Source organism: Bufo bufo, chromosome 7, assembly GCF_905171765.1.
Source record: "Bufo bufo chromosome 7, aBufBuf1.1, whole genome shotgun sequence".
Lineage (NCBI taxonomy): Eukaryota > Metazoa > Chordata > Amphibia > Anura > Bufonidae > Bufo > Bufo bufo.
In genome coordinates, this window is record NC_053395.1 from 107835374 (window position 1) to 107851518 (window position 16145).

Below are 16145 nucleotides of genomic sequence, written 5' to 3' on the forward strand. Positions count from 1 at the left end.
CCTAATATGTATCCATTTTTTTTATTTAAGTTTTACACAATGATTTCATTTTTAAAACAAAAAAATGTTTGTCTCCATAGTCTTAAGAGCCATAGTTTTTTCAGTTTTTAGGCGATTATCTTAAGTAGGGTATGATTTTTGCGGGATGAGATGACCGTTTGATTGGTACTATTTTGGCGTACATGCGACTTTTTTTGATCACTTTTATTACCTTTTTTGGGAAGTAAGGTGGGCAAAATTTCAATTTCCTCATAGTTCCTTATTTTTTTATTTTTATGGCGTTCACCGTGTGGGGAAAGTAACATGACCGTTTTATAGATCAGGTCGTTACGGACGCGGCGATACCAAACATGTAGGGAATTTTATTTCTTTCATTTTTAATCAGTGATAAATGTGTTTTTTGATTTTTTTTTTTTTTTTTTTTTACCCAGACCCACTTGGTTCTTGAAGATCCAGTGGGTCTGATGTCTGCATAATACAGTACACTATATAGTGTTTTGTACTGTATTTTACTGAGAAGGCGTCCTGTTGCCATGGGAACCTTCCCCGTCTGCTCAGTTGTGGCCACAACTTCGCAGACGGGGAAGGGTAAGGAGGGGGGCTGTCTGGGGGCTCTCTCCCTCTCCATCGGGGGGCTGCAAAGGCACAGCAGCCCCCCGATGGGAGAGGGAGGGAGCTCCCTCTTACTGTTAACTTTTTCCATACAGCGGTCCGTACGGACCGCGGTATGGAAAGGGTTAAACGGCTGACATCTGCCACCCTGGTATACCCACTTGCCACCAACGAATTTTCAAGAGGAGGCGGGCGGGGGATCGCGATCCCGCCTCCCGCACCGCCCACAACTCGATCGCAGTCATTAAAGCCTTTAAGTGAGATCACAGCATCTAAAGGCTTCTTACCGACATCCTCATTGGCCGGAAGAGACCCAGGGTATTGAAGCTTCAATTCATATTATGGCCAGCAGGTGACAGGCCAACATAAATGAGCAATTCTGTACAAATAATGGGTCATGATTGTTCAGAATAAAAAAAAATAGAAATAAATACATTTTGTAGGCTTAAATACAAGCTTAAAAATCATTAAAAAAAGAACTTGAATATATATAATTGAAAAAATATAAAAGTTTAAATCACCCACCTTTCCGTCTAATAAAATAAATACATAAATAACAAAAAATCATGGGCATCACCGCATCCGAAAACACCTGTACTATTAAAATATAAAAATAGTTTTCCAATTCGGCAAATGGCATAACGGAAAAAAGCGTCAAAATGGGCAATTTGCAATTTTTTTTAATTTTTTTTCATTGCTTCTCTTACCCAGAAAAATGTTATAAAATGTGATCAAAAAGACACACACTCCAAAATGGTATCGATAAAAACCAGATTGTCCCACAAAAAATTAGCCCCCACACAGCTTAGTAGATCTAACTATAAAAATGTTATGGGGGTCAGAATATAGTGATGTAAAAAAAATATTTATTTTTTATTCAAAGTTTACAATTATTTTTACACTATTTAGACATAAAAAACCTGTACATATGTGGTATCGTTGTAATCGTAGTGACCCACAGAATGAAGGGCTCAGGTCAGTTTTGCTGCAAAGGGAACGCCGTGGGAACAAAACCTGTAAAACGGTGGAGGAATTGCGTTTTTTTCCCAATTCCACCCCATTTGGAATTTTTTTCCCTGCTTCCCAAGTTCCCACTACATTGTATGCCATATTAAATGGTGGCATTAGAAAGTACAACTTGTCCCGCAAAAAATAAGCCCCCATACAGCTGTGTGAATGGAAAAATAAGAAAAGTTATGGCTCAAGGAAGATGGGGAAGAAAAATTAAAATGCAAAAAAGAAAAAACCTCCGGTGTCTGAAGGGTTAAAGGCTATGTACACCTTTTTGGAGGTTATTTGTTTGATTGCATTTTACTCATTTTTGGTTAAAAATCATATTTTCAATTGACCTTTTTTGAGCAGTTCCTTCAGAAAGGGTAAACAGTTTTTCTAACTATTACTCTAAGTTCACACTTGCGCGTTTTACAGCGCGTTCGAACGCGCTGTAAAACGCATAACCGATGCAAACCAATGCTTCCCTATGGGACTGGTTCACATTTTTGCGTTCGAACGCGCTGAAAAACGCCCGACGCATAAACAAGTTCTTGAGCTTCTTTGGGGCGTTTTGTCGCGCGTTTGCGGCCATAGGACACTGCTGTCAATCACACAAACGTGCGTAATACGCGCGTTGACTATGGACAAAAACGCGCGTTAACCGCGCATATCAAATACGCTCAGGTCTGAACCCAGTGTTACTGGTACTTTCACTTTGTGCAGGTCATCTAATAAATCTTATCTTTAAACTACTAAGAAGTTATAAACACTTAAGCCACATTCTTATCAGTAGGATAAGGATTGAGCTTTGATGAATCTTTATATTGTCAGAGAGCAGAGATAAGGAGCCTGTCTGCTCCCTGAGTGATGGAAAAGAGAGAAAATCCAGAGGCTGCTACTAGAGCATCTTAGCCCTGTACTGAAAAACAAGGGTTCCACTTTTCTAAAAGATCAATCTAAAAAAAGATTTTTAGCTCAAAATGAGTACAATGCAATAATAAAGTAATTGGTGTACATGCCTTTTAAGGCCCCTTTCACACGGGTGAGTTTTCCGCGCGGGTTGAACGCATTGCACCCGCACTGAATCCGGACCCATTCAATTCTATGGGGCTGTGCACATGAGCGGTGATTTTCACGCATCACTTGTGCGTTGCGTGAAAATCGCAGCAAGCTCTACTTTGTGCGTTTTTCACGCAACGCAGGCCCCATAGAAGTGAATGGGGCTGCGTGAAAATCGCAAGCATCCGCAAACAAGCGAGAAAAAAAAACCTGGGGGCGCTGCGCTATGCAGCCTGCTACTAAGTTCATATTCTTTGGACCCATGAAAGGTCCTCTTTAAATAGTCAGACCTTCTCAAAGCAAGCCCTGCCATTCCTGCAATAAATACTTATAATACTTGAAATTTTATTCTAAAAAGCTTTGGTCTATAGTTCTAGTGTAAATAATTTTGTAATCATAGCTTTAACTATTCTTTTTAGAAAATTTTCAGTTGATGTCTATCAAGCTACCAAAGGTTACAGAACAAGAATGTGAAGCAAAAGAAATGACAGTACTATTTTCAGACGTCTGTCATTCACCAAAGTCTACAGCTGTTGGAAGAAATGTGAGTGTTCAAGACATTACTGTAATTTGTGTGATATCCTACTAAACTGAAGATGTGTAACCTTTATATGCAATTCTGTTGTAACTATAGTAACAAGTGCAAAGAATATTTGCAATAAAAGTGCAGAGCTGCTGGGAACTGGTTTCTATTTCATTAACTCTTTGTACTATTGACTCTTCATACATCAAATAATACCTTTTTAACATAAATGTTTAAGTACAAATATGTAAAGTTGTTTAATACAGTAAGGCTGCTTTCACATCTTCACTTATTTCTGTTGTTCTGCTCCGTTATTTTCGTTCTTCTGCTCCTATAACGGAAGTTCAGGATTTGACACATAACTGAAGCAAACCTGACCCCATAACTGAGCTTAACCATTGACTATGATGGGATCTGTTAGGTTTCCCTACAGGAGAACCTATTTTATATATTTTTTTTTTTAGCGGAGAAAAGTCCTGCATGCCGGACTTTTCTCTATTTTTAAGAAATTCTGTGATGGAAGCCCTGAACAGAGCTTGTGAAAGCAGCCTAAAATGCTTTTATTTCAGCACAAGTGGGTCCAGTTGGGATCAGTTGCTGGATTATCAATTATTAATGTAATATTCACAGTACACAAGTCATTTCTAATGATTGAGAACATTCAGAAACAAAGTCTTTACTATGCCACTATCCCTAGCAGAAGAATTTGCAAACTGATTGCTTCTTCCCAGTTTTTTTTTTTCTTTGAGTGTAGTTTTTGAAACGGAAAAATCATGGTTAACCCCTTCACGACATCCGCCGTACATGTACAGCAGATGTCGGTGCTTTAAAGATGGCGCCTGCTCCAGATCGGAGCAAGCGAGATAACCGCTGGGTACTTGCTGTTTTATACAGTAGACACCCGAAGATAATGCCCGTGATTGGCGGTAATGTTGACTGCTGACATTTTAACCCCTCAGATGCTGTGGTTAAAGATGCGCTTCCGGGTAAGGAACGCCTTCCCTGTCCAAGCTTCCAGACTCATTACTTGTATATTACGGTTCAGGCCAGCAGGTTGCAGCACTGAACTTTGATATAGCGATTTTTATATAGAATAATGGAGGAAATTCCATTGTTCTATACTATTTGTGAGCAAAGTGAACTTCGAATGCTACATCTGAAGTCGCTTCGCTAAAAACTTCAGATTAACACATACAGCATTAAAGGGTTTCAGTCACCAGAAATACCTAAATTAAACTGGCGATGTGCTAATTTTAGCAGAACCTAACTAGCCTATTCCTAGTTTTATCCATGCCCCCGTTACTCCATAAATGTAACTTTTATAATATGCAAATTAGCCTCTTGGGGCAGGGGGGCGTTGCTCCTGCAACTAGAGGTGCCGTTTTCCCACCTCTGTCACCTCCCTCCAAGTCTTGATTGACAGGGCCAGGCAGCATTCGCATCCTCCTGCCGGCCGTGAGTGCATGTTAAATCTCGCACCGTTCAGTATTCAGCACAGGCGCAGTAAGGAAGTCGGCAGCCAGTGAGCGTCCTTCCTTCACTATGCCTGCGCTGAATACTGCACGCGAAGCCGCGGAATTTACCATGCGGTCAGGGCCGGCAGGAGGATGCGAACGCTGCCTGGCCCTGTCAATGAAGACTTGCAACACCTTCTGCATTTTGACAGGGTCAGGCAGTTTAAGCGTCATCACCCCTGGCCCTGACTTCGCCTAAATATTGCACCTTTGCCGTGCGATTCAGTACTTGGCACAGTACAGAGGAGAACTGCTGGTGCGCTTCTGTTCTGTACGGTGTCTACAGCAGGTACTCAAGTGCATGGAAGTCAGGGCCACTTTGCTTTCAGTCTGACTTTTATGCCTCTTCCACATGCCACAGATTCGAGCTAGGTGCTTGAAAATTATTTGCACATCTTGGCAATACCCGCTGCTTCCTTGGTCTGTAAAATGTTATGGCCTTCCTGCTCCAAGGCCTTTACTTACAATGCCTGAAACTGTGCCGCACAGTAGTAAATGCCAGAGGAGGAGTTTCACCACTGGGCATGTCTGCAGTCATCTCAGAACTGCTGGACTGAACAGAGACAGTATTAAAGGTGGTGTTCAGGAATAAGTAACCTTTCACAGGTGCCTGCATGTTCTATGGAAAGATTCATACTTGCCTACTACTTGCAGCTCCGGTTTTGAGTCCTGGCTCCTGTGTGTCTGTCTTCTGGAAAATGTTGTTTACTTTCTCCCCAGAATAGGCACGGTCTAATGCTCTGCTGCAGCCAATGATTAGCTTCAGTGGTGATGTGTCCCCTGTAGACATGTTATTGCTGAATCCAATCATAGGTTGCAGAGGAGCAGATGATCATGCCTGTTCCAGGGAGGAAATAAACAAACCACAGAGCAGAAGATGGACACACAGGAGCTAGAGCAGCAAGACTACCCCTTAAAGAGGACCTTTCACCTATTATTACACTATGAACTAAGTATACAGATATGTAGAGCGGCGCCCGGGGATCTCACTGCACTTACTATTATCCCTGGCCGCCGCTCCGTTCTCCTGCTATGCCCTCCGGTATCTCCGTTCACTAAGTTATGGTAGGCGGAGTCTGCCCTTGTTCTTCTGTAGTGCTGGCCAATCGCATTGCAGAGCTCACGGCCTGGGAGAAAATAACCTCCCAGGCTGTGAGCTCTGCGCTGAGATTGACCAGCGCTAGAGCAGAACAAGGACAGACTCCGCTTACCATAACTTAGTGACTGGAATCTATGCCTACTATAACTTAGTGAGCGGAGATACCGGAGGGCATAGCAGGAGAACGGAGTGGAGCCCGGGGATAATAGTAAGTACAGTGAGATCCCCGGGCGCCGCTCTACATGTCTGTATAGTTAGATCATAGTGTAATAATCGGTGAAAGGTCCTCTTTAAAGTCAAGCACTTAAAAAGCAGCTGCACTTTTTAAATGTTTCTTTTATTCCCATGTAGACTTGCACATAATTCTGTATTTCCAGGACATGCATTTAGAACTTTAACTTTTCTGAGGACAAATTCCTAGATTTCTTACAATTATTAATTGTATGACTGGGTGTTCTAATTATTAAATGAATAGTGCATTACATATTTACTTACAGGAATTTATAAAAAATTTTGTAATTATATTCTAAGTATGATTTATGTTTTAAGTAGCCTGATAAGGCTACTTTCACACCTGCGTTCAGGTGTCCGCTCGTGAGCTCCGTTTGAAGGGGCTCACGAGCGGTCCTGAACGCAGCCGTCCAGCCCTGATGCATTCTCAATGGAGGCGGATCCACTGAGAATGCATCCGCCTGCCAGCACTCAGCCTCCGCTCCGTGAGCGGACACCTGAACGCTGCTTGCAGCGTTCGGGTGTCCGCCTGGCCGTGCGGAGGCGAGCAGATCCGTCCAGACTTACAATGTAAGTCAATGGGGACGGATCCGCTTGAAGATGACACCATATGGCTTAATCTCCAAGCGGATCCGTCCCCCATTGACTTTCAATGTAAAGTCTGAACGGATCCGCTCAGGCTACTTTCAGACTTAGAACATTTTCTAAGTTATAATGCAGACGGATCCGTTCTGAACGGATGCAAACGTCTGCATTATAGGAGCGGATCCGTCTGATGAAACATCAGACGGATCCGCTCCGAACGCTAGTGTGAAAGTAGCCTTACTTCCATGATGGTGAGAAAGTCACCATTTTACTACAGTAAAGGAGTCAGAGTTGGAGTCTGAGCCGCACTGTGGTAAAATACAAGAGTTGGAGTTGAACTTTGGGATACCAACGCCACAGCCCTGCTTTTAATTAATGAACTGCACATAGGAAAGGACTTTCCAGCATTTATAGTAAACTGCATAATTTGGATTAAAATAACAAAATGTCCCATATTACCTTGTTCTATCCCCCTTCCTCCATTGCTGATGGCTCTGTAGTCCAATGGAGGTCTCTGTTCACCCTTGTACAGGAGTCACATTCTGTACATACTGGTGTCATCACTGTGAGGTACTACAGTTACATGCTGCTAACATTTTTTATTTAAACATTATTTTAACAGCTTTCGCTTTTTTTTTTTTTTTTTTTTTTTTTAAGGGAGAGTATATTGTTACAGTGAAAGGACTTTGCCTCTTTGTCTATTTCAAAAGCAAAAAGATATTTAGGTAAGATTACTCTTTTGTTATGGTATCTTGTTGAATTGTTTTCTAATTGGGACCTAATCTGTGCACACAGGCTGCTAAAAGGAGTTATACCTTGACTGATGTAAAAAATAAAAATCCGACATCCTATAGTACATGACAATGCCTTTCTAACAAAGCTAGAACCAGCCCTGTAGCTCATTGATCCTCCTATTCATTGCTGTAATTGCTCTCCTAGATTTTTCTCAGGCTGGCAGCTCACGGGGAACTGGTCCTTTCTGAAGAGCCATGTTCTTGCAGCTGTAGCTTTCTCCTTATCACAGCTCAGAGGTTGTGTCCCTTTTGGTTCAGCACTCTCCCCAGTTTTTAATAATAAATCCAGTTGTAGGGAATTGAAGGATGGAAGTGAGAATGTGCGACTGTCACTATGTTACTTAAAAGGGTTTTCCATGACTTTAAGGGCTCATTCAGACGGGCTGTATGTGTTTTGCGGTCCATGTGCGTTCCACAATTTGCGTAACACGTATGACCACCACTCTCATTGAAAATGCCTATTGAATAGGACATGCTCTATTTTTTTGTGGGGCTGCGGAACAGTACTGCGGACAGCACATGGTGTGTTGTCCGGATCTTTTGCGGCTCCATTGAAATGAGTGGGTCCACACCTGTTCATACGGCCGTGTGAATGGGCCCTAATACTAATGACCTATTTATATTTAGTTGCTGGTTTGAAAATGTAGACTAGTTTTCGTGGGACAAACCCTTTAACCACCTCAGCTCCCCTAGCTTAAACACCCTTAATGACCAGACCACTTTTTACACTTCTGCACTACACTACTTTCACCATTTATTGCTCGGTCATGCAACTTACCACCCAAATGAATTTTACCTCCTTTTCTTCTTACTAATAAAGCTTTCATTTAGTGGTATTTCATTGCTGCTGACATTTTTACTTTTTTTGTTATTAATCGAAATTTAATGACATTTTTCACTTTCAGTTGTAAAATTTTGCAAAAAAAAAACGACATCCATATAAAAAAATTTCTCTAAATTTATTGTTCTACATGTCTTTGATAAAACAAAAATGTTTGGGTAAAAGTTATAGCGTTTCCAAACTATGGTACAAAAATGTGAATTTCCGCTTTTTGAAGCAGCTCTGACTTTCTGAGCACCTGTCATGTTTCCTGAGGTTCTACAATGGCCAGACAGTACAAACAACCCACAAATGACCCCATTTCGGAAAGTAGACACCCTAAGGTATTCGCTGATGGGCATAGTGAGTTCATAGAACTTTTTATTTTTTGTCACAAGTTAGTGGAAAATGATTTTTTTTTTCTTTTATTTTTTTTCACACAAAGTCTCATATTCCACTAACTTGTGACAAAAAATAAAAACTTCCATGAACTCACTATGCCCATCACGAAATACCTTGGGGTGTCTTCTTTCCAAAATGGGGTCACTTGTGGGGTAGTTATACTGCCCTGGCATTTTAGGGGCCTGAATGCGTGAGAAGTAATTTGAAATCAAAATCTGTAAAAAATGGCCGGTGAAATCCGAAAGGTGCTCTTTGGAATATGGGCCCCTTTGCCCACCTAGGCTGCAAAAAAGTGTCACACATCTGGTATTTCCGTACTCAGGAGAAGTTGGGCAATGTTTTGGGGTGTCATTTTACATATACCCATGCTGGGTGAGATAAATATCTCGGTCAAATGCCAACTTTGTATAAAAAAAATGGGAAAAGTTGTCTTTTGCCAAGATATTTCTCTCACCCGGCATGGGTATATGTAAAAAGACACCCCAAAACACATTGCCCAACCTCTCCTGAGTACGGTGATACCAGATGTGTGACACTTTTTTGCAGCCTAGGTGGGCAAAGGGGCCCACATTCCAAAGAGCACCTTTCGGATTTCACCTGCCATCTTTTACAGATTTTGATTTCAAACCACTTCTCACGCATTCGGGCCCCTAAAATGCCAGGGCAGTATAACTACCCCACAAGTAACCCCATTTTGGAAAAAAGACACCCCAAGGTATTTCGTGATGGGCATAGTGAGTTCATGGAAGTTTTTTTTATTTTTTGTCACAAGTTAGTGGAATATGAGACTTTGTAAGAAAAATAAAAATAATAATCATTTTCTGCTCACTTGTGACAAAAATATTCTAGGAACTCGCCATGCCCCTCACGGAATACCTTGGGGTGTCTTCTTTCCAAAATGGGGTCACTTGTGGGGTAGTTATACTGCCCTGGCATTCTAGGGGCCCTAATGTGTGGTAAGTAGTTTGAAATCAAAATGTGTAAAAAATGACCTGTGAAATCCTAAAGGTGCTCTTTGGAATGTGGGCCCCTTTGCCCACCTAGGCTGCAAAAAAGTGTCACACATCTGGTATCGCCGTACTCAGGAGAAGTTGGGGAATGTGTTTTGGGGTGTCTTTTTACATATACTAATGCTGGGTGAGAGAAATATCTCGGCAAAAGACAACTTTTCCCATTTTTTTTATACGAAATTGGCATTTGACCAAGATATTTATCTCACCCAGCATGGGTATATGTAAAATGACACCCCAAAACACATTGCCCAACTTCTCCTGAGTACGGCGATACCAGATGTTTTTACATTTTTTTGCAGCCTAGATGCGCAAAGGGGCCCACATTCCTTTTATGAGGGCATTTTTAGACATTTGGATCCCAGACTTCTTCTCACGCTTTAGGGCCCCTAAAATGCCAGGGCAGTATAAATACACCACATGTGACCCCATTTTGGAAAGAAGACACCCCAAGGTATTCAATGAGGGGCATGGCGAGCTCATAGATTTTTTTTTTTTTGGCACAAGTTAGCGGAATTTGATTATTATTTTTCTTTGTTCTTTCTCACAAAGTCTCCCTTTCCGCTAACTTGGGACAAAAATTTCAATCTTTCGTGGACTCCATATGCCCCTCACGGAATACCTTGGGGTGTCTTCTTTCCGAAATGGGGTCACATGTGGGGTATTTATACTGCCCTGGCATTTTAGGGGCCCTAAAGCGTGAGAAGAAGTCTGGAATATAAATGTCTAAAACATTTTACGCATTTGGATTCTGTGAGGGGTATGGTGAGTTCATGTGAGATTTAATTTTTTGACACAAGTTAGTGGAATATGAGACTTTGTAAGAAAAAAAAAAAAAATTCTGCTAACTTGGGCCAAAAAAATGTCTGAATGGAGCCTTAGAGGGGGGTGATCAATGACAGGGGGGTGATCAGGGAGTCTATATGGGGTGATCACCCCCCTGTCATTGATCACCCCCCTATAAGGCTCCATTCAGATGTCCGTATGTGTTTTGCGGATCCGATCCATGTATCCGTGGATCCGTAAAAAAACATACCGATGTTTGAATGGAGCCTTACAGGGGGGTCATCAATGACAGGGGGGTGATCAGGGAGTCTATATGGGGTGATCACCCCCTTCATTGATCACCCCCCTGTAAGGCTCCATTCAGACGTCCGTATGTGTTTTGCGGATCCGATCCATGTATCAGTGGATCTGTAAAAATCATACGGATGTCTGAATAGAGCCTTACAAGGGGGTGATCAGGGAGTCTATATGGGGTGATCAGGGGTTAATAAGTGACAGGAGGGGGGGGGGGGGGTGTAGTGTAGTGGTGTTTGGTGCTACTTATTACTGAGCTTCCTGTGTCCTCTGGTGGTCGATCCAAGCAAAAGGGACCACCAGAGGACCAGGTAGCAGGTAAATTAGACGCTGTTATCAAAACAGCGTCTAATATACCTGTTAGGGGTTAAAAAAAAATCGCATCTACAGCCTGCCAGCGAACGATCGCCGCTGGCAGGCTGGAGATCCACTCGCTTACCTTCCGATCCTGTAAGCGCGCGCGCCTGTGTGCGCGCGTTCACAGGAAATCTCGAGTCTCGCGAGATGACGCACGGATGCGTCCAGGAGGAATGCATCGACCGCCTCCAGGACGCATCCGTGCGTTAGGCGGTCGGTAGGTGGTTAAAGTGGCAAGACTTTTCTCCCCTGCTTTCAGAAAGCCTTCTTACTTTTTTTAATTTGATTTACAACATCACGTATTACTGTATCATGTATTGAAAAATAGGGATAAAAGTAGGGTATGTTGAAAAATGCTATTCCGCCATGGTTTTTGAGTTTTGTTTTACTGTGCACAAAATAAATTGGTTACCGTTATTGTGCAGGTCGGTATGATTTCAGCAATACCAAATTTAGTTTTCTCGCCCATATTCATTGGGGGACACAGGAAACTGTGGGTATAGCTATGTCCTCTAGGAGGCGTTGACACTAGTAAAAGCAGTTAGCTCCTCCCCTGGCAGCTATACCCCCTCCAGCCTGGAGAGAGAGCTTCAGTTTTTTCTAGTGTCAATAGGAGGCAAGACCTCCCTGCTCTGCAGGGATCTCTTGAAGATTTTTTTATTTTAGATTATTTTTTTCCTTTTTCGGATGGGAAAACAGTGGACATCTCACCTCCCTGTTCTCCCGGGGTCGAGTTGCGCCAGTGCCGGTCATCCGCACTGCTGCCTCCCCCACAGAAGACAAGGTGGACCAGGGCAGCCTTGCTCCCTGCATCCCGCCAGCGTCCCTTAATTTCAGCTTTCTGCCACTACGGTGCCAGTGGCTGAAGGGGTGACCCTGCTGGACCACAGGAAGGGTGAAAATGTTGACAGGGACGTAAAGAGGATGAAGAGAGGTGAGTACACGGGACTTGGGTAAGTATGTCCCTCCTGGGTCGCCCCCTCCCTCCCTACCTGGTGGCAGTAATGCAGAAGTTAACAAGGCACACATCAGGCGGGTGGGCTGCCATTCACTAAGGACCTCTGATATTCCCAGCACCCTGTAGCCATTCCCTTCTTCCCCCTCTGGCAGGTTTTATTCAGCCAGGAAGCCTGGCACTCTTTCCCTAGCAGGGCGGCACATAGGGGGTTAATGTCAGTACTCCCCCAGAGACTAAGCGCCTGACAGGCCTTTTTTCTATGGCGGCCGAGCGCACGGCCAGACCTTGTTGTGCACTCAGTGCAGAGGGTGCGCTTGCTCGCGGACATCGCAGGGACGGCACTTACTGCATGACCGGAGATCCGGAGCGGACGCCGAGCATGCCGCTCCGGAAGGGGTTAAAATGGCACCAGGAACGACCCGGCCGTGCACTGCATGGTGTTCCGGCCGCCATATTTTTTTGCCCGGACGTGCTGGTGTTCGCCCGTCCTGCGGGGTTTAGCCCCGTCCGGGCTCATTTCGCGGTACCTTGTCCCTCTGCGGTCCTGCCGATGCGATGATCGGCTTGCGCAGGGGCTTTGGATTGCCGTCTTGCTGGGCCGCACTTCGTCCCCTTCTTCCTCCTCCCCTTCTTCCTCCTCCCCTTCTTCCTCCTCCCCTTCTTCCTCCTTCCTCCTCCCCCAGAGACCTGCTAGCTCCGCCCCTGGTCATGAAGATGACCTTAACCCTTCCTGGCCGGGTGTGGCCGGCATATCTGGGGAGGGATAGAGTTCTAAGGGGGCATGGCACTCCCAGTGCAATGTTCCTCGTAGAGGAATTTAACCCTTTCCTGCCTCTTGTGCTGTCATCTTGTTAAAAAAAAAAAAAAAGGATGTGCGTCCATACGGCCCCCTCCCCGACCATCATTATCCTAAGACCGCTCTGTCTGTGCAGTACCACACTGGGCTCGTGTCCTATCCTTGATGAGGAGCACCTCTCATAGTTCCCAATCTGCCCTCCGAGCCGTTTGGTTGATAATTCTCCTCCTCTGCATCTCCCGTGGGGGACAGCTGATGTTCCCAATCCACCCTCCGGGTCGTTTGGTTGTTAATTCCACCTGCGCAATTAGTGACGGACCTCCTGAAGGATTCCAATTCATCCTCTGGGGCCGTTGATGATTCTCACCTCCGCAATACAGAGTAGAACCTCTGGAATTCCCAATCCGCCCTCCGGGTCGTTTGGTTGATATTTCTCCACCAGCACATTCACTAAAGGACCTCTGATATTCCCAATCCACCCTCCCGGGTCGTTGGGTTGATAATTCTCCACCAGCGCATTCGATAAGGGATCTCTGACATTCCCATCTACCCTCCTGGGTCGTTTGGTTGATAATTCCCCACCTGCGCAATCGAGTAGGGGTCCACTGGAACTCCCAGTCCACCCTCTGGGGTCGTTTGGTTGATGATTCTTTGCTGGCGCCATTCAGTTAAAGCCCTCTGACATTCCCAATCCACCCTTCCGGGTCGTTTGGGGGATAATTCTCCACCTATGCTTCCACATCCGGAGTCGCTTGATTGTTACTGCACTGCCTGCGCAATCTGGTAGACGGACCTCTTCAAGTTCCCATCCCACCCCCTGGGTAGTTTGGTTGATAAGTCCCCGCCTGCGCAGTCCACTCCTGCCAGGGGCGAAATTCTGAGGAGTACACCTATGCGCGAGCAGAACACAGTGCATCTTTTTCCTCGCAACCCCACCCTTCCTCCCTGGGTCACGCTCAGACACACCCTCCCTCACTGGGGAGGGTCTGTCCGGAGGGGAGGGGGGGGGGAGAATCACTGATTCAGACCCTGACATGAGTCCGACGCAATCTCTTAGGATTGCGTCTAAGGTGGCCTGTAGTACTTGGTATGCATTAACCCTTCCTTAGGTGGAGTAATTGCACTACTTCTGGATAAGTACCTGCCTTATACATTATCCCTTGCCATAGGTGGACTCAGTACAATACCATGAGTTACAGGACCTGCTATGCATATCCATTCATGGCGCGATGACATTATCACTGGCACATTGTGTGCTGTATGCATTATCCCCTTACATAGGTGCAACAATTGCACTCCCACGGGGTACAGGACTCTTCATGTGCACTAGTTTTTTGCCCCGGGCATTCGCCCCCCTTCATAGGTGAAGTATTCTCTTAGTACTTGCCGCATGCTTCCACCCTTCTTAGGTAGCTTGTTGCACTACCATTACATACGTTTCCGACTTGTTACGACACTCACCGCCAAGTAGATGAAGCCGCCGTTTAGGGAATAAGCCCCTTTCTCCAGAAATGCAGTTTTTAATCCAGCCGATCGTCAAACTCCCGAATGGAGCATACGAAGTGGCAACTCCCGATAAGCAATTCAGTTGAACTCCTTCCACAGCTAGCAATATACGAAAGCGCTGTCCCAATAATAAATCCCTCCACAAACGAGACCAAGCTCCGTCTTGAAAGTCAAACAGGAATCAATTTTATTGAGGGCTACCCACCCGTATTTATGCAGGTCTCCATCTGGTGGACACGCCCGTAGGGGACCAGAATGGAGACTGACACAGGACAGACATGCAGCACTACAGAGACAATACATCCCCCACAATGCATCATGGTTTTGTCCTCTCTGCCCTGGAGACCCGAGGAGTAATCCCATTATCTCTCAAGACAGAGGGTAACCACAATACACATGTGGGGACAACAGAACAGACATCACCATTTAAACATACAATGTCACAACCCTTTTCAATACACAGACATTTAACATCCCAAAATGGCACGCATTAGACCAGGAGTTCAAGTTAGTTTAAGTCCTTTGTGAACAATGAGGCCATTTGGGTTAACTAGCAGCACACTCTTCTCCTGGGTGGCCGTCCGTTCAGTAGTTCCAATCGGTATTTGGGGAAACACACGAACAGGGGCATACGGGCAGGAAATCCAGAGAAATTAAGGCAAACAGACGAACCAGCAATATAGGTCTATACAGATGGATCTGTCACACGACTGTTACGCTATTCTTCCATAGACGGAGTGTTGCACATCACCGTGCTTCCTGTCGCATTTCCCCCTTCCGCTAGTGCTCCACTAGCGGGGAATAACTAAACCTCTTCGGATGCTGCAATTCTGCGGCACCACTGCTCTAGGTGCCTTCGCTTATTTCCTATGGGGCGTGGCAACAGTTGGTACTCGCAGGTGCCCGGCACTCTTACTCTAGTGCTGACTATGGGTGCCACCAGTGGACGCAGTGGCTGTTCCTTCCTTTGGTGCTGGTTTCGTGCATGGTTATAACATCCTGTGTCTTCTCAGGGGGTTCCTAGCATCACTTGTGTCCTAGAATACCCCCATCTCCATGGGCCTACGTTGTTCCAGTCGGTCATGATATTGTCCGCATCAATACGTAGTGCGTACTCCATTGCACATATCTGGTGAGTACGCTCCAGCGAGTCGAGTGTTTCACTGACTCTGTATTCTCTATCCTCCACTCCCCCTTCTCTGGGAAAGTGGTTATGCTGGCACTCAGGTTTAGCTCCTACAGCTTGTTCTACTCCACAGGTGCAGCTTTTCATTAATGCTCGAGTTTGTGGTCACTCCAGTGGGACATCCCCCTCAGGTAGGGGTCCTACCCTGGAGCTAGCTGGGCAGTTGCGCCTGTTCAGCGCCCTTCCAGGTAGAGTTTTGAGGTTAGCTCTACTTCACTGGGGCAGTATGGTACGTGGCTTCTACTGTGAGAGTGGTGTTGCTTCCATTACATGCTTGGTTCTTACTGCACAGCTCTTTCGTCAGGCGGTGGACTCTTTTAACACTGAATTTGGTGGCCTCTACGGGGACCTCCTCTGCTGGGGTATGGGGCTAGCAATACAGTGTGACTCCGCTTGCTTGGCTTCCTCCTCGGGCAGTGTTTTTGCACAGCCACTTAGTCCTTGGCTACTTCGGTATAGTGCCGGTCTCAGACGGGGCCTATTCTTCTCCTGTCTTTCCACCCTCTGGCTCAGAGTTCATAGCCGTCCCGCATGCCTTGGTAGTTCCTACGTTGCTACCTTCCCTCATCTGCATTTGCAGAGGGTGTTAGTTTGGTGGATTTCCTTTCCAGGCTCGATCC

General features: G+C 45.2%; 1 protein-coding gene across 1 annotated transcript in view; it reads left to right on the top strand.

The window, feature by feature from the left end:
- WDR75 (WD repeat domain 75) overlaps positions 1-16145 on the top strand; it is a 343006-nt gene that overhangs the window by 37952 nt on the left and 288909 nt on the right. Inside the window, exons 5-6 of the mRNA XM_040441253.1 lie at positions 3084-3208; positions 7274-7341. Of these exons, the coding sequence (XP_040297187.1) occupies positions 3084-3208; positions 7274-7341 (193 nt within the window). The remainder of the gene's footprint in view (positions 1-3083; positions 3209-7273; positions 7342-16145) is intronic.